The 19,623-nt window shown below is 39.2% G+C and overlaps 1 protein-coding gene across 4 annotated transcripts in view; it reads left to right on the top strand.

The window, feature by feature from the left end:
- Positions 1 to 19,345, top strand: part of SLC12A1 (solute carrier family 12 member 1) — an 88,192-nt gene extending 68,847 nt beyond the window's left edge. For all 4 annotated transcript variants that reach the window (XM_061428853.1, XM_061428854.1, XM_061428851.1 and 1 more), the window contains 7 exons: positions 3,094 to 3,237; positions 6,032 to 6,163; positions 6,399 to 6,510; positions 8,657 to 8,743; positions 15,018 to 15,153; positions 16,729 to 16,796; positions 18,049 to 19,345. In XM_061428853.1, coding sequence (XP_061284837.1) covers positions 3,094 to 3,237; positions 6,032 to 6,163; positions 6,399 to 6,510; positions 8,657 to 8,743; positions 15,018 to 15,153; positions 16,729 to 16,796; positions 18,049 to 18,184 — 815 coding nt within the window. In that variant the 3' untranslated portion in view covers positions 18,185 to 19,345. The remainder of the gene's footprint in view (positions 1 to 3,093; positions 3,238 to 6,031; positions 6,164 to 6,398; positions 6,511 to 8,656; positions 8,744 to 15,017; positions 15,154 to 16,728; positions 16,797 to 18,048) is intronic.
- Positions 19,346 to 19,623: the final 278 nt, after the last annotated feature.

The raw sequence follows: 19,623 nt of genomic DNA, 5'->3' as shown, positions 1-19,623 counted from the left end.
TTTCGCATGCAAACAGAGGCAAGCGGTGGGCCACATAGATAATGCAGGAGAAAAGATAATCAAAACGTCACTTCTACTTAGCACTGAAAAGAGAAAAGGAGGGAGTGCACAGAAGGAGGCCTTAGATCACCTACAAAGTGCATAATTAAGAATTAACTTTAATAAGAGTTTGCAAAATCACTTTGAGTGACCACTGTGTGGATCTGAAAGTCCAAGATGTCCAAGCAGGCAGACTTTAGCCTTTAGAATGGATTCTGTCAACCTCTGTCTCTGTTGTCTTTGAGGAAACTGCTGAATCTGACTTGCTCACACAAAGTCTGGTTTTGTCTCGCAGGCCTGGGATTTTGCAGTTTGCTCTGTCCAGGATGGGCTTTGCACATACTTTCCGAGCACATTATTGGAGCAGCTCCCGGTTCACTTAGCCAGCCGAACCCTTTACAAAGGAGAATTTATTTTTCCCTTCCTTTGTCCAAATTAGAGGACAAAAAAACATGGCAACTAGTGGCTAATCACAGGGTATGCTGGAGCCTGCCAAGAAAAGAAAAGGAAAAGAATCCTCTCTCCAGTGCAAACTTTGCAGTTGCCCCTAGAGGAGCTCAGCAAATACTTGCCTTCCAGATGACTGCAAAGAATAGGTTACCCTACAGCCGACCCCTTGCAATACCCCACAGAGTGGGCGACAGTTGGGGGCCCATCACCCAGGACAGTGAAGCTGCTGCTCTGGGGCAGCCTGCCATATGTACCTGTATCCTTAGGGTCTTCTATTTAAAATGGCAATTTGGAGGAGACCAGAGTTTTGGGGAATTAGCTTGGCATTACACCATGTACCTGAGTGTTTAGGTTCATCTAAGGATAAAGAGTGGAGGTTAATAAAACAACTCTGAAATAATAGCAAGAAGCCAACAGCAGAAGGTCTTCACATTGCATAGCATGCAGAATTTGGAGTCAAGCAGACTCCTTTGCGGAGAAGACAATGGCACCCCACTCCAGTACTCTTGCCTGGAAAATCCCAGGGATGGAGGAGCCTGGTAGGCTGCAGTCCATGGGGTCGCTACAAGTTGGACACGACTGAGCGACTTCACTTTCACTTTTCACTTTCATGCATTGGAGAAGGAAATGGCAACCCACTCCAGTGTTCTTGCCTAGAGAATCCCAGGGATGGGGGAGCCTGGTGGGCTGCCATCTACGGGGTCGCACAGAGTCAGACACGACTGAAGCAACTTAGCAGCAGCAGCAGACTCCTTTGCACTGGAACCCTGTGATTTGCTGGGTGACATCAGACAAATTACCTAAACTTTCTGAGCCTCAGTTTCTGCACCTACAAAATGAGGATAATAATAGTAGCTTTCTCAGAGTTGTTTGGGAATGAATAATATGCAGCATAGACCCTGGCACCCGAAGAAAGTACAATAATAATTAACTTCTAAAATAACTCCCAGGCTTCTCAAAGTCCTTGATATGCTTTGCATGCCTAAGCCCATTTCTAGAAGTTGCATAAATACACCGCCTATAGAAATGTACTCATTGCTTTGTTCTCTAAGGAGCAACAAAGCACCATGCAGGGCTTGTTGCTTATTCTTTTTGCAAAGCTAGGGAGTGGGAAAGGCGAGGGGTTATGATTTTCCATTTCACAGATAGGAAATCAGAGGCATAGGAAAAGTAAGTGACTTGCCCAATGTCACATGAAGCCAGCAGCAGAGCTGTAATTGGTTAGGACGCCAGTGCAACACAGCGTGTGTTCACCTTTCGAAAGTCAGGCGTAAGCAACTCTTGTCTAAGCTTTAATGCCATTCATCTAATTTCTTAGATTTTCTATAGCTGCTGATCTTGAGAACCTTTGAAGCTTTGGGGAAATCACATGGATGATTTGACCTTAAATCTCATGCCACTGGCAAAAGATTAATCGCAGGGACCTGGAAAGGGGCCAGACAATTCTGTGTAGCTGAATAACAGCACCGTCTAGGGATGTGACTGTCCTGACAGATTTAGTTAGTACATAATTGATAAATCTAGAGTTTGTATAGCTTCACTTCCCAGAAAGAAAAGGCAATGGGCTCCAAGGGTTGACATTTACAGAAGCCCTTCCAGTGTTTTGTAACACTGAATCTAGGTTTTCTACTCTTCCTCCAAACCTAGCTCATTTTCTAAGGTTCTGTTCTCAGCAGGCAAGAAGATGAAGGGATCTGACAAGACTCTTACCTTACCACTGTAAGCAAGAATGTCCATCAGTCTTTAACACAGTCATATGACTGCCCTGATCCATGCAGGTTGAGGCCAGCAAGGGATGCAATGCATTACCTAGCAGCTAGGAACTTTCTGTCACCATCAGAATCCAAGAAAGACAAAAGGCATCCAGACCCAACATCAAAGCTTAGAGAACGGGTCTAAATCCTGGACAGGACATTTTATACAGCTTGACTCTTATTGCAGACTCAAGTGTCATGAGGCCCTTTTTAGTAATGTGGACTCTGACAGGTGCACAGAAATGTCAGCTTTTATTTCTTTTGCTTTGGTCACTCACTCTAGAAAGTATTTTACTTATTGGAAAGACTTGGTGGTGGTAAATATTTTTCACTGTAAGTTTATTATCAGATCTGGTTCTCTTTCTTTAATTCTTATTCTCTAGTTTCATGTTTCAATTCAGGAGGCACTGTTGTGTGTCTGATATACACCCAGCATACTTCTGTAATTTTGTTACTCCTAGTTGTAAAATATCTGGTAGCTCAGATCAGTAAATCAGTAGCTTTCAGTGTACAAGATCTTACATACAGTGGATCTGGTATCTTGTTTTGCCAGTAGTAAATAAAGATGGCATTAAATAATCCTCCTCCTTTGCCCTCACAAATAAAAAACTCAGTGTCCTCATGTATTATAACTTAACAGAGCCAGTTTTCTGAGCTAGTTGTTACTTTCTGAATACAATTTATTGATATGTGTTACTTCTAAAAAACCATTCAGAAAAATCATATTATGCATAAATAATCATTTAATTGCGTAGTCACACCATTTTCAATATTGAAATCATTAATAAGACCGTTTCTGGAAACTTTGTTGTCCCGAGTTAAGTAAGTGATTTTTGTCTTCTTTCATCAGAGGAATTAGAGAAATTAGAACAGGAGCGGCTGGCTTTGGAAGCCACCATCAAAGACAATGAAAGTGAAGAAGGAAATGGAGGCATCCGAGGCTTGTTTAAAAAAGCTGGCAAGCTGAACATTACTAAGCCAACTCCTAAGAAAGGTAAGTGCTTTTAAGATTTACAAGAAAAGTTACAAAATGAGCCAAAATGAATCTTCAGGGGTCAGTAGTCAATATCTAAGATACTGGAGGCATTGTGTGTAGGTAAGGACTAAAAGACATTTCCTTAGAGAAGACAGTATGGCTAAAAGGTAGAAGCTATTGTCACTTATTAACAACATTCACCCCTTTGTAACATCTTACCATAAAAACTCTCTGTTTTAAAATAATATTTAGTTTCTAAGATATATAGTGGGTAAGCAGATTGAATGCCATAAGAAGCAAAAAAAAAAAAAAGTTCTAAGTTAAGATGTAAAGGGGATAGAAATTCATGACCTAATACCGAAACTGGTTTATCTATACACACACACACCTTGCAGACATTTCAGGAGACTGAAAGTCGACTGGTACAGGCAAGAAAGGGATCCAGGTAGAATTCTAATTTCAAAACCATCTTTATCACAAGCCAGAATGCTGGACTTGGAACTTCATAGACACTAATTACCTGCAGATTTTGGCTAGATGGTACACTTATCTCTGAATGTTCAGTGTACATCCCAGGAATGGAGGACCACAGAATGAGATCTTGTTATTAGTTTTATAAATAGGTGATTCAAATGACTGATTTTTTTTTTGAAAATTGCTCTCTTTGCAGAAACAGTTTTTTCATGAGGTCCATAGCGACCTCTGCTGGTAGAAAATTAGAATGTTAAGGTTCATTTCTTTCACGCACAAATAGTCCTGTAGTTCACGAAGTCCTTCACTGGTGTAAAGCCCAGGAAATATTACTTCTTTGGCAAGGTCTCCAAGTCAAGTAGCAAGATCCAAATTGAGACTTAGCAGGCTGCTGGTCTAGGTTGATAGGACCCAATCTTTCAAAGAGGCCATCTCTTTACTCTGGAAGAGGTTTGGTTCAGTTTTCTTATTTTCCTACTATGACCCAAGGACCAAATTTAACCTGTAATACAACATTTTTGTATATCTACATAGCATTATGAGAAAACCAAACATTTCTCCCCTTCAAATACTTAGAGGTACCCTTGGGTGCCAGAAATATTTGATTGCCTAGGGGAGAACCTACTAGGTATTACCTTCCTTAAAATGACATTTTCTAGAAAAATGATGTGTTTGAATCTTAAGTTGGAGGTACATCAAGTCTCTTTCCAGGTATAAATATTAGAATGAGACCCTCTGGATGCTAACTACTATCATCTTTCCTTTTCAATTGTTTGATGTAGTCATGAGAAGAATTAACTACCCATTGAATCTGCTCTGTGCAACAGTACAACCTGAGAAGCAATGGAAAATGTAGAAGTCATAGCCCATACTCTTCTCTAGCTGTTGGGGAGGAGAGAAGTAATAAGGTCCTTATTAGTGAAAGTGGAACTTATTTATTCTGGAACCCCATTTCTGCATGACAATACTTTTAGCAAAAACATACATCTCTGAAAGTCAACAAGTCTCATTGTTCAGAAAAGCAAAATTATGTTTTGTTTCAATGCCTAAATTTTCAAGCACAGCTCTGATAGTAGGCCCCTTTAGTGCTCTGGGCTTTTGTCAGTTGAGGACTCTTTGGAGTTCTAGATCAGGACCAGCTCGGCCTCCAGGCACTCATACAGGAGTCCTCTGGATGCTCTGATCTGCTTGTAAGTAGCGGCAGAGTTTGGTCCACTTGGTAAAGATATTTACTTCCTCCTTTAGCAGTCCTGAGATAGAAACAATATGAGATAATTGCTTCAGAACTGACCAGCTCCACCTTGGAAACAGCAAAAGACAGAACAAAGCATCCTGAGACCCTCTTAGATCAGAGAGGAAGCTCTAACGAGGCTGTCAGCTCTGCTCTAAGCACGATGCTGACACTACCGCTTTGAAATAGAGCAATGAAGTCACAACTTTCAAAGATGTGGAAATGAGAAATAATACATAGGGTGTAGCAAAGAAATACCTACTGGCGAATAGGAATGAGGGTTCTGGTAAACACTGCCCTACTTCCCTGGTACACTTTCACTGTGTCCATGTTAGGGCGGAAATAGCATTAAAATATTTTTAAGTACTTTATGTACACCCTTAACTGTAACTCAAGAAGAGGTAATTTTAATCCATATTTCCTGGCTTTTTCATCTCATTCGCAGAGATTCAAATAGCTCAAGTGGCTTTACCTTAGACTCACAAGATGCCAGGAAAAGAAAGCAGAAGAGTAAGCCAGGTCCATGTTAGGACCAAAGGGTCATGGAGAGTTGAGATGCTCAAGGTCCCTAGCAACCTTTATAATCCAGACATTTCTGGAATTCGTACCAAAACTGTGCTCAAATGAACATATTGTCTAGCGAAGGAATACTTCTGATTCTTTGGTTATCTCTAGAAAACCAATAACTACATGTTCTATTAATACTTTTAAGTACATCTGATATTGTAACCTGAGTTATATATGAAATTTAAGAAAATGAGGATATTTAGGGTTTTGTATCAGATAATTTAGCATTGCTACATGTCTAAATAATAATTCTGCACTGAGACAGATTACTAAGGATCTGAAAAAATTCACTACTCTATAATAAAAATGGTAATCATAAGATCAATATCAAATTTCTCTGAACTATGGAAGGTGATCTAAATTACTGTGGGATTTGACCTTTATATTTTCTTTTGTGGAGAATAGGGCTCACTATTTTCCCATAAGTATAAAAAACACAAAGTCATGATCCTTCTTCTATTTTCCTGAATAGATTTATTGGCAAGTTATTTTGTTTCTTTCCTCAAAAGACAAATGGATGTACTACTTTCTCTTTCATTACAGATTGCAGCATTAACACAATCCAGTCAATGCACGTTGGGGAGTTCAACCAGAAACTGGTGGAGGCCAGCACCCAATTTAAAAAGAAGCAGGGAAAAGGCACAATTGATGTTTGGTGGTTGTTTGATGATGGAGGTAAAAAATTCCAGAATATACACTAGAGAGCAGAATTTCTTGTTGATAAATTTAACAAACTGCATGGGAAGGTATATGAAAACGGTATCAGTTAAAGAATAACATTTCCGTGTTCTCTAAAGATTTAAATTATTTAGGAGCTATGAGTGTGGGAATGAATACATATATAAAGCTATTCATTTCCTTTCAATTGGATATGCTCATCCTTTCTGTCATAATTTACTCTTTTTTTCAGGGTTAATACTCCTTATCCCCTATATCTTGACTCTCAGAAAAAAATGGAAAGACTGTAAATTAAGAATCTATGTTGGAGGGAAGATCAATCGCATTGAAGAAGAAAAAATTGCGTAAGTAATTTATCACTTGTGTTGAAGCGTTTTTGATGTTTGTTGCTTGAATGCTTTAATTTTAAAAAAACTTTAAGCGTCTTTGAGGCACAATAAATTTAAAGACAAAAAGTCACCACGCTAGGCCTTAGGCTTGCTTGGCTTCTGTCAATAAATTATCTGCGTAATTTTTCTAATCATTGTCTTCAAGTCCTTCTATCCCCTTCCACAAATGCTTTCAACAAGCATTTGGCATGGAAGCCCTTCTCAAGTCTTCAGTGAGAGCATCATTATCTTGTATAATGTTTATTTTCTTCTGACTAGTAAATGCATCCAAGAAAGGAAGAGCCTGAAGGCATCTGTGTCCAAATTCTGTCCAGTTTCTTCTGGGAGAGTCAAACCTGTTAATTCGAGGCAGTCCCTCTAGCCTCGCACACTTAGAAGAGAACAGAGATGGCACCCTGTCCAAGCCCCAGCTCTGCCACTGACAAGACGCAGGGCTTTGCAACAGTTACTGTACCTGTCTGGGTCCTCCCCAAGTTTCTCACTTGTAGTTTGAAAGTGTTTAAATGGGTGACTGTTGGTAACTCTTCTGATTAAAATAAATAAATAAGCCAAGTCCCATGGTGCTAAGTCTGTTCCTTTCTTATTTATTTAGTCATGGAGAGTTGATCTCTAGTTGTGAGAGCAACAAGCATGCCAAGAGTGTGGTGCATCCAAAGATCTCTGGAGGAAATCCAGAGAATGACTTTTGGCAGCCCGTAGTCCCTCATGGCATGCCTAAGTCCTAGCCCTTCCTGGAATGGCTACTTCCAGAAATCACAAAATAATGACTGGCTCTTCAGTTCAGTTCAGTTCAGTCGCTCAGTCGTGTCCGACTCTGCGACCCCATGGGCTACCGTGTGCCAGGCTTCCCTGTCCAACACCAACTCCCAAAGCTTGCTCAAACTCATGCCCATCAAGTGAGTGATGCCATCCAACCATCTCATCCTCTGCCGTCCCCTTCTCCTCCTGCCTTTAATCTGTCCCGGCATCAGGGTCTTTTCCAATGAGTCAGCTCTTCACATCAGGTGCCCAAAGTATTGGGGTTTCAGCTTTAGCATCAGTCCTTCCAAAGAACACCCAGGACTGATCTCCTTTAATGGACTGGTTGGATCTCCTTGCAGTCCAAGGGACTCTCAAGAGTCTTCTTCAATACCACAGTTTAAAAGAATCAATTCTTCAGCTCTTAGTCATTTTTTCACATTGTCTCCCCCTTCTTAGAAAGTTATTATATATATCTAATTCCTCTTAAAGAAAATTATAGTAAAATGGAAACTAACATGAGGTCTACAATAATTTATATTTTCTTAAAGCCTCTGTACCTTATTGAGACAAGTGATGAAATTTGAAAAAGGTTGGTGGATAAGATAGTAGCAGGGCATCCATGTTAAATTTCTTGATTTCAGAAACTGTACTCTGTTTATAAAAGAGAATGAATGTCCTTGCTCTTAGGAAATATTCACTGAAGTACTTAGAGGTAAAGGGGACTGATATGTGTAACTTACTTTAAAATGGCAGATAAGTAGGATGTAGAAAGCCAGCAAGCAAAAACAATATAGAGAGATGTAGACAGAGAAAAAGAGAATGACAAATCAAATGGGGCAAAACATAAACAACTGGTGAATCTGAGCTTTCTTTACACTATTCTTATAATGTTTTGTAACTTTGAAATTATATCAAAATGTTCAGTTGCTAGCGGGAAAAACTTTTAATCTACAATGATATAATATATAATAATTATTGGTTTGTCAGTAGATTGTCAGTAACTCTATAAACATTATCAGCAATCATCAATAAGTATTGAGACTTGTTCTCTTTTTCCCAAATGATAAGGAAGAGTGGACAGTGCCACAACCTTTTCCCTGAAACATGAATGCAGAGCTGGGTTTGCTGTTTCCAGTGACTGCACCTACAGAAATTTCTCTTTGCCTTTGGTAGAATAATCTGGTCCACATTTATCCATATTCATCAAGTGCTACAGTGGAAATCAAATACTAACCAAAGCCTTTGTCCAAAAGCTAAGCTGAAATAAGACATGATTGCTTTTGATGTCTTAAACACAAAACTCTTTGATTGAAAATAGTTAAATATTCAATGATGAGGCATTTCTGTCTTGTATTTTCAGAATGGCTTCCCTTCTGAGCAAATTTAGGATAAAATTTGCAGACATCCATGTCATTGGTGACATCAACGTTAAGCCAAACAAAGAAAGGTATGGAATATTTAACCAGATGCAGTTTATCCATGGTAAACTCTCCCCTCTTTTGTGTTGATTATTAGAAGGTTAAAATGTTACGAGTTTACTGCTGTGACTTCCTGATAGGATGACATAAAAGGGGATTTTAAATAATCATGACACAGAGCTATCAGGTTCTAACGGAAGGAAAAGTTTTTAAGGTGAAGATGAGCTTGAGAAGAACAACTGCGGAAACATCGTTTAGTTAGCATTTTAGAATTGCCTTTCGCGTTATGCTTTCTATGGTGGTAACAGTAGCAGGAAGCATAGGCTCAGAAAATTCTGACCTGAGCAGTCAGGGTAAGTTTACATTATTTAAAGTTACTGGTGGGGCATTCTGAATGGGAAGCCTATGAGAGCCCCCAAAGGGGATTTCTTTTTTTTTTTTTTCCAAAGGGGATTTCTAAAACTATCTGAAGCCTGGCAAGGAAAGGTATTGGTTCCAAAATTTTAAAATGAAAAAAAAAATTGAAATAATTGTTTAAATGCCTTCAAAACAGCATCACTTTAACCTCATTAATTTTTAAATTTGTGAAGTCCATGGTATTTGAAAACAATTTGTAGGTTAGATCTTCACAGGAGTTCCCAGAGGTATAAGAAGATTGTCTGGAAATTACAACAGATCATAAATTAAAATATTTAGAGCAATGACTTCACAATTATAAAATATTTTCAATTGTTTACAGTTCAAAATCATGTTTAGTGTTGCATCTGTATGCAGTTTAGTACATTTGATTTGGTGTGGCATGGTTCCCCAAGGGTGGAAACAGGAGATACAAAGGTCTCAGTATGGCATAGGTCCTTGCTAGACTCAGACCTCTTCTCATTCCTGTTGATCACCATTTCTCCTTCCTCCTGTAGTTCTTGATGAGTTGCAACTCCACATTCCTCAAACCTTCTTGCTCTATCCTTCTTCTGATTCACTGTTATCCCAGATGAACTTAGTAACTAACTGAAAATTATCCAGATTTAAGATGCATTCTTATTGACAAAATGGCAACCTTGAACCTCATGTCATTTGAGGGTATTCATGATTCCTCTAAGGCTATGCGTCAGTTAAAACAGCTTTACAAAATGTCTTAACTGAAATAAGAAAGCTAGGATTGACAGGGCTGACCTGGATTATTATGATGTAATATTTCCTTACATCATAAATACCACTAATGCCTTTCATTCCTATATTTCTACAGTTATAAAGTTAAGAAAAGTTAAGAACAGATTTACCATTCTCCTTGGTAAATGGAATTAAGATTTTTATATGAACTAAGTTGTCATGCAGTAACCTCTGGTAGCCTTGCACATTTCATTTGAAGAATTTTAACTCCTAAGTCATTGCCCCTTGGCACTTGCAGGAATGTGATCAAACAGGCTCATCTGATAGCTCTAATTGGAGGAAACACATTCTCTTCTATAACACAGCAGGTACAATGATTCCCCAGTATGTGCCACTTAGCACCAGACCACAGCCTGCCAGCTCTCTGCCAATACGGGACTGTTTACTGTTGTCTAGAGCATAGTTGAGGAGGAGAAGGGGGCAACAGAAGATGAGATGCTTAGACAGCATCACCAACATGAGTTTGAGCAAACTCTGGAGATAATGAAGGACAGGGAAGCCTGACGTGCTGCAGTCCATGGGGGTCACAAAGAATCAGACATGACTTAGCAACTGAACGACAACGAGAGTGTAGTCACAGTGTCCCCTACTGAACTGGGATTCTCTATAAGCCCTGGCTCAATGCTGGCCACAGATCAGTCAGTCACCTGCTTCTTGTAACTGAATTCTTCTTGCTGGTATTTGTCTTAGCAGCAGCTAAGGACTGTCTGCGCTTGCTGATTAATTTGTTTCTATATCCTTTGCCTCTTTACCCATCAATATGATTTTTTCTACCCAAGTCCCTGTATCCTTCCCTCTGTTTTGTACTAGTCTCTGCCCAGCAGCCATGGTCACCTGTATACCCATCCTTTCTGTTCTATCACGGAGGATGTTGCTGCATCTCTAACCATGCCTCTTCCTTCTTTGAGTGTCCATCACAGCCTAGATGTGCTTCATCTTCGTACCCCTGACCTTTGTTCCATGGTTTCCTCTTCTCAAGGAGAAAACTCTATGCACGGTCATAAGAAACAAAGGACCAAGGCATTTGTACTTTTGTCCTGGTCTCTAAATTTGACTTTAGACACCATTCTGACTTGGTGTTGATTACATATGCTCTGCATCCTACAATGAAGAGATCTATTTCCCTTTCTCAGGAAAAAAAAATTAATTCATTTTCACAGTTCTGGAGATTTTCTCTGTGATATATCAAGGTGTTGGGGAAGATGCAAGGAAAAAGAACATTCTTAGCAGAATAACTGTAGTTAATGTATCCTGATGTGAAGACAGAAGGTGACCAAGAAGAGGTGTGCTAGAAGTACCATCCTTCTCTTTTCAGTTTCGGCTGTAACTGATGCCATGTTACTTCATAAAACAGCCACATGTCTGATGCTGGCGATGCCTTTTCCAGTATTTGAAGATAAGTTTTAGAACAGAGACTGGTCATTCAGTAAATCTCACAAATGGCCACTTCCCTGGTGACTCAGATGGTAAAGAATCCATCTGCAATGCAGGAGACGCAAGTTCCACCCCTGGGTAGGTAAGATCCCCTGGAGAAAGGAATGGATACCCACTCCAGTATTCTTGCCTGGAGAACTCCATGGCCAGAGGAGCCTGGCAAGTACAGTTGATGGCATTGCAAAGAATCGGACATGACTGAGTGACTAACACTTTCACACTTGACCACACCTGGAACCTTTGTGATAATTTTTAAAAGGCAAATCCTCGGAGTGGTTTAATAAGAGAAACAGAACTCTTCAGTGGCCTGATGCAACCCCAGGCCCAGGGCTCAAACCTTACAACCCTGGCTCAACTTCAGCTTTCACAGGGGCCTTATGGCTAGACAGCCCTGGTCTACCATTAACAACCATCTCCTGATTGCTGTTCTTCCTTGGTCACTCTTTTTCACACAATGTTAGCAATAGTTCACCATCAATGATTTCCATGTTGGAGGCTAATGTTAAATGTCCTTCAGCTGCTTTTAATAGAGCTTTCAACTACTCATAAAACATGAGTAAATCTTGATGGAGACATTCTATCATAGAAACGTTATCTATAAATACAGTAGAGTAAGGGTGAAGGGAGGAAAAAGCTAAGTTAATGAGAAAACAATTGGGCCGGGGAAACTGAAAAGCTCTTGTGGCTAAATTCTTTTTTATTGTATAGACTGAATTAAAAGTCATAGGCCAAAAAGACAGCAATCATTAAACAGAAATCAAAGAGAAACTGGAAGCAATTAACTAGATAATTTAGTTTAAATATGCTAGTGTGATCACAAAAACAACAAATACATTAATGTGTGAGAAGAAATTTTATATGAATTTTAGGGGAAATTTTTATGCAGTTTAACCTTGTTATTATGAGGAACGAGGATGGGAAAGGCAGGAAAGCTATAAGTAAATTTTTTTAATTGAATTCATTCTCAAGTGAGTCTGAGTGAACTCCAGGAGTTGGTGATGGACAGGGAGGCCTGGCATGCTGCAATTCATGGGGTCGCAAAGAGTCGGACACGACCGAGTGACTGGACTGAACTGAACTGAGCTGAATACTTAAACTATTCTAGAATCAATTTTAAGATATAATAAGAATGATCATGGGCTTCCCTAGTTTCTCAGCGGTAAAGAATCCACCTGCCAATGGAGGAGGTGCAAGAGACTCAGGTTTGATCCCTGGGTCAAGAAGATCCCCTGGAGAAGGAAATGGCAACCCACTCCAGTATTCTTGCCTGGGAAATCCTATGGACAGAGGAGCCTGGCAGGCTACAGTCAAATACAACTGAGCAACTAAATAACAACTGTAACAATAAGAATGAGCAGATTTAATAGAGACTCAAAATAGAAATCTAAAAAGACCTTTGGACCACCAAGCTATGAGCCACTCATTGCAGTCAGTGAAATGCTAGATCAAGCTTGCCTGGCTTATGTGCCCAGCTTAGCCAATCTGACTGGAAAAAGGGATAGAATTGTGCTGACTGGCTGATATTGAGGATAGAGTCATTCTCATCCAAACTACAATGGAGAAACGTAGTATGGATGCCTGGGGGGACAAGCAAACAATCTTTATTCCACTTTCCATTTCTTAGGAAACTATTTTTGAAGTGGTCTTTCCAAAAAGCACCTGGACTGAGAGGCAAATAAAACTCTTATCCCTCATCAAAATAACTGTATGTAAAGCTTAAACAGAGAAACCGTCAACTGCTAACCTCAGTCCCATGGTTGTTGAGTAAAATGAATGTCTTGCTTGTAAGGGCACTGCATACTTTTCAGAGCATGGCCATCCAAATCATCCTACTAACACTCGCATCAGTATCACACCAGCTCTGAGCAGCCATTGTTACCCCTGTTATAGGCTAGGTTATCCAGGTCAAGGAGGACAATGGAAGAACTGGAGCAAGAACCCAGGCTCTTCTCTCCTAGACCAGCACCTCTGCACTGATGACCACCAAGGTCTCTAAAAGCACAGCACTGTTGGGAGAAATAGCAGATAAAAAACATGGTTGAAACAATAATTGGGCATATCAGTCTTATTCTTTCCTACTCGTTGTCTACCATTCTGAATAAGTCAAAGCATCAGAAATCTACTGCATTAAGTATCTCTTCAATCTGTTAACAGCAGCACACTGGTGGGAACAAACTACTCCTTAGTAATCTCTGTACTTTCATCTGCAAGTCCTAAATCAGGAAAACTGATGAGACCACTGAAATCATTGTGCTAAGTCACTTTACTTCCCTGGTGGCTCAGAGGTTAAAGCGTCTGCCCAGAATGCAGGAGACCTGGGTTCGATCCCTGGGTTGGGAAGATCCCCTGGAGAAGGAAATGGCACCCCACTCCAGTACTCTTGCCTGGAGAATCCCATGGACAGAGAAGCCTGGTAGGCTACAGTACATGGGGTCGCAAAGAGTCGGACATGACTGAGCGACTTAACTTTCACTTTCACTTAAGTCACTTTAGTCATGTCTGACTCTTTGTGACCCTGTGGATTGGAGCCCTCCAGGCTCCTCTGTCCATGGGATTCTCCAGGCAAGAATATTGGAGTGGGTTGCCATGCTCTCCACCAGGGGATCTTCCCAACCCAGGGAATCGAACCCACGTCTGTTACATCTCTGCATTGGCAGGTAGATTCTTTACCACTTGCACCATCTGGGAAACTGAAATCATTGCTTCATGCTTTAATTCCTTAACCTAAAAGCACATTAATTCTAATTATCACTCATTCCAAAGTTATTAAGTTTTAAGTAAGCCACGATATATAAAACCAAAGAAAACTATTTATATTTGAGATCATCTTATAGTAGCACAGGGAAGACAACTACTCCTATAAATTATGTTTGTTTTGTGCTATCATTTAAAAATAAATCTTATGAGATTCTTATGATAGACAAGAATGAGATTTTTCAGCAATTTTTAAAATGTTCTACAGTTCTGAGGTACTGCTCCTAATTTTCTAGTCAATGATTTTTTCTTAATTGCTCTAAAATGGCCTCAGATTTTAAAATGTTATTGATTTTTGTTCTTTCCTCTAATGTGCACCTGAACAATAGCCATTTGAACATCTCAGGCAGCAACATCAGACAGCAGAAGGACAAAGGCAGCATTATTTACAGCAAACATTCAGATTGTTCTATAGCCATTAAACTCACTCACTTACTATTCTCCGACCTACCCACAGCCTCCTGCCATAAGGTGGGAGCTGCCATGTGGGCTAAAGGTGAGGAGGGCAACCCTATCTAACTCTCAGGGATGCTGGTTCATCTCCTACATTAATTCATGAACATCTCCCATAGAACCTGTAAATAAGCAAATGGAAACTCATTTATGGGCTAAAGTGTCTATGTTAAAACTGTGCCTTTGACTATACTATGTAGAACGTGTAATTGCAGAGTAATTACCATTTATGTGTTTGTGTGTTTATATTGAGGATTTATTAATAATACCTAGTAGGCTATCAAGGCCTCATACCCCTTAAGGTCTTTCCTTGGGTAGGGAAGCACTATGATAGCCATGGTTTTACTCACAGTCTCCTGCAAAGATAATTCTTAGAAGATTTGCATGACATTCAGCTCTGATTCTGCAGCCAGCGTACCCAGTCACACCTGGAGTATCTGTGAAATAATGAGTTAGTTTCCCACTGTGAGGCCTCTTTTATAATTCCAATTTCAGCTGGAAAGTCTTTGAAGAAATGATTGAACCATATCGTCTCCATGAAAGCTGCAAAGATTTAACAACTGCTGAGAAATTAAAGAGAGAAACTCCGTGGAAAATTACAGATGCAGAACTGGAGGCAGTCAAGGAAAAGGTAAGGACTTTTCTTTCTTAATCTTTACTTTGCTATCTAACTAGCTGAAAAAGAAAACAGTGGTTGATTTAAAGATCAAGAAGTAATGTATCTATTATAGAATTTCACTTATTCGCGATCTAGGGTTTCTGCATATTTCAAGTCCTTTTTGAATCATATTAGTGAATGTGAGGATTTAGAAAACTGCTTTCATTTTTTAGTATAAAATCAAGTGTTTTAAGTTGAAAACAGGCTGTTGATACATATTGCGAAGTCTTCTTTCCAATTTAATTTTATAGAAAAGGAGACAGACCCATCAGACTAAAATAATTTCAGTCAATACATATGCAAAGTAAATATAGATTGCTCACAGTTTGACACAATAAAAAGAATTTTAACCTGATATAGCTATAAAAACTTACATAGGGATCTGAGAAAATCTGTAACTGGAACACTGAATATGCAAGTTGGATCTGGAACGTCTTGTAGGATGGATGTGAAATGGTGAGCTTTTCTAGAGAACACAATAAGACGGGAGTTACCTGCATCTGGCTTGAACTGAATGAAGTTGCAACAGTGAGGATGATGAAGAGGGCAAGGATATAAGAATAAGGCAGAAGAATTAACATCTGAATTGGATTAGACATTCAAAGAAAAGGACCTCAAGAAGCTCTAAATTACAAAATTTAAATAAGCCATATTAGGAGCTGAAGTTGGAACAGATTAGAGCAGGAGATATTAAAAACCTTTCAAATTTAGTAGAAAAAATACTGAGCTAAGAATCATAAACTCTGTGTGACAAAGTGCCCAGCTCTAACAAAAGCTTTTCATATAATTGAGCAAATCACTTATCTAAGCTTTGGCTTCTGAACCGGTGAAATGTGATAATAAATATTACTCTCATCACTACAAAATAGTTAATGTAGTTATTTTTCCAAATGAGTCTTTTGGTGACTCTTTCATTGAAACCAGTCTCCTGTGCTGGTAAAAATCAGAGTTTAAAGAAAGATTAGACTAGGGTATAATCTGTGTGTTTAGCGTACCAAATTAGTATCAAGATTAGGTTAGGTTTCTTCCACAGCAAACCTGTTCCCAGCACTGGCCATTCTCATCTTTTTACTGTTATCCATGTTGCTTGCTTGTTTTTTCTTTCTAGAATTTAATAAGCCACTATACCTCAATGGGGCTTCCCAGGTGGCTCAGTGGCAAAGAATGCACCTGCCAAAGCAGGAGACATAGGTTCAATCCCTGGGTCGGGAAGATCCCTTGGAGAAGGAAATGGCAACCCACTCCAGAATTCTTGCCTGGGAAATCCCATGAACAGAGGAGCCTGGCATGCTGCAGTCCATGGGGTCACAAAGAGTTGGACATGACTTAGCAACTTACAACATAACACAGTGGTCTTATTCTTTATATTTCTAATATTTTCCACAAGTTTCTAAAACACTAAGTTTCCAAACCTGAATGAAAAGGTTTTTTTTTTGTTTTTTTTTTAAATGAGGCTTTCCTACTTGTCTCTAATTAGAGGAAAAAAGGTAAATTCTCATTCATAATTCTGAGAAACCGCCCTCAACAAAATCTGAATGTTGTCCACAGAGTTACCGCCAAGTTCGACTGAACGAACTCTTACAGGAGCACTCAAGAGCTGCTAATCTCATAGTCCTGTAAGTATCATTGCAGACATTTAAGACTGTTACAGAGAAATCTCAGGTACATGGGTTAATCAATATAAAAGCCCAAAACTATTCGGGTGGAAAAGTTAAATTTGGAACATGTGGGAAAATAAATACCACCCTAAGACAATGGGGCCCACGGGCTTTAGAGGGCTCCATATGGACTTTACTCCAGACATGCTCCACCCAAAGGGCCAGGACACACGACACCTAGAACCCTCATTCCCTGTCTAGACCTCTGTCTAGGAATCTGACCCTGGAATTCCCTGCCAATTAAGCCCCAAGTTGGTCAAGGTTCACAGGCCCCTTCCCTGGATAGCTGCTCCTGAGATGTGGAGTCCATGGCATGTTCTCAAGGCTCCTTACCATGTGGGAAGAGGCCAGGGCAGGAGAAAAAAGAGTGGGCTTTTCCATTTCCACTCTTTGTCCTCCACCCCACAAATATTAGGGGCATACCTGCTGGAAATAAGAATGCTTATCTAAAGATTCATTGCTAAACAAGAAAACCAGCAATTTCACATTTATATCTCATGATCTAACTCCTAGGTACAAGGGTAAGTATGTCTTCAAGCAAGGTCTACACTGGAAGACCATTCATCTAAGAGATAGACTGGTCTCCTGAGTTGGGTGATAGAGCCCAAATAGCTATTTCTCCCAAATATAATAAGAGCTCTAAAATATTAGCAAAAATCCTTCCCCCACCCCTAGAAAAACGGGGAGAGGTATTGGTTGATCACATTTTTTATTTAAAGAGTGAAAATCTATTTATGCTTTGCCTCTATTCTAATGGGCTTCCCTAGTGGCTCAGATGGTAAAGAATCTGCCTGCAATGCAGGAGTCCCAGGTTTGATCCCTGGGTCGGGACTATCCCCTGGAGAAGGGAATGGCAGCCCACTCCAGTGTTCTTGCCTGAAGAATTCCATGGACAGAGGAGCCTGGCAGGCCTCAGTCCACAGGGTGGCAAAGAGTCAGACATGACTGAGCCACTAACACTTTTACTTTTTTTCACACTTTCTATTCTATTACAATGTCCAGGCCTATTTTTCTGGTTTGTAAATATTTGTATTATCTGAGAAACATCTCAGTTTAACATCTATATTCAAAATAATTTCAGTGCTTTCATTTTGTGGAGGAGGCATATATAAGGTTTAGGCTACTTGTTATTATATAGCTCAGATAGCTAATGATGTTATGTTGGTACTAATTGTCATGTTTGTTCTTTATTTTTCTTGCATGCTGTCAGGAGCCTTCCAGTGGCAAGAAAAGGATCTATATCAGATTGGTTGTACATGGCTTGGTTGGAAATCCTCACGAAGAACCTCCCTCCTGTCTTACTAGTTAGAGGAAATCACAAAAATGTCCTGACATTTTACTCTTAAAAGATCTTTATCCTTAAAGATAAAGGATTAGAACACAGTATGAATAATTAGGAAACAAGTTCCAGTACTTTATGTTGTAAATGTGATCTGTGGATATTCAAACCTAGAAGACTATCCTATAGGCTTCCAAGTAAATTTTGCCATTTTTAAATTATTACTTAATGGGAACTATTTTTTTAATCAGTTTAAGGGGGTGTCAAAGCCAATGCTACCCCTAGAAAAACATCTTGTCAATGTTATTTAAAAACATGAAAATTAAGCAAACATATGCTGCCTTACTACGCCCGTGAAAACGCAACTTATCGTAAGCTTTTCCAGGCACACCTAATCTTTTATTTGCTTCTAGGGCCTGGTAGTGGCCTCAGCCCCACAGCAGTTTCTCATTAAATGCTTATTGACAGGCTGGTATAGTAACCATGGGTGGTTATCAAAGGAAAAGACCAACTGGGCAGGAAACATGATTATACTTGGCCTTCTGAGAAGCTTACACTCACAAAGAAGATTTGAAAATCAATAACTAAAAACTTTAAGAGGTAACCTGAGTCTCCACAATGTTTAAAACACTTACCTAAGTAAGGTTATTTAATATAACAGATTATATACTGAGAGTGATCTGAGCAATTGCTGACAACATACAGCTTCAATTTGGGGCTGACTGAAAAATATATTAGCTGAAAGAGGAAGCAAAATATATTCTGATTAAATATGCAATATATTCTGTTCTTAATATATAAATTTTAATTGCTTTCCCTACTAAATATTTAGACATTTTATTACTTTGAATATTTTTTCTAATTAAGTGGTTAGCATAGATGAAGTCTTCATAGATGTCTAATTGGAAACCCAATATCACACATTTTCAAACTGTTATAAAGAAATATATCCTGAATCATATTTTTAGTTACTTTATATAATGATTGTAGAGAGTTAAAAGATAATTAAAATTTGATGTAGAAAAATTTGCAAATTTGGAATATATAAGTATTGATTTTTTTTAATTTGTTAGTATTCATACAATACTTAATCATATTAAAAACTACCAAAATTTTTTTCTGATGGATGCGTTGATTATTTTTCCCTGACATATTGTGACTGTTTATTGTAACTGATAAAAAATAGAAGGGGGAAAAAGTCAACCTGAAATAAAAGCACTCAAATTCGTTTGCTCTGGTCTTGTTTTTTCCTTTCAGTCACTAAAATCACACTGCAGTGGTGTTATCAGATGTGAGCCTGAAAATTTCAATCAGGTGCCTCACTCATTTGCAGGTTGTTTAAAGCTGGGGTTCAAGATTAGGATTTCAAGTCAGACTCTGGCCTCAGAAGGATGACTAGGAAGGGAAAAGGGAAACGGCAAAGCGTAAGAAGCAGGATATCTGTATTCTGAATCTGACACCTTTGGACTTAACTCAGGCCTGGGTTAACCCTCTCTCTTCAGTCCT

This window comes from Bos javanicus, chromosome 10 (genome assembly GCF_032452875.1).
Source record: "Bos javanicus breed banteng chromosome 10, ARS-OSU_banteng_1.0, whole genome shotgun sequence".
NCBI lineage: Eukaryota > Metazoa > Chordata > Mammalia > Artiodactyla > Bovidae > Bos > Bos javanicus.
Note: the sequence above shows the minus strand (reverse complement) of the source record. Positions and strands in the feature narration are given on the sequence as shown.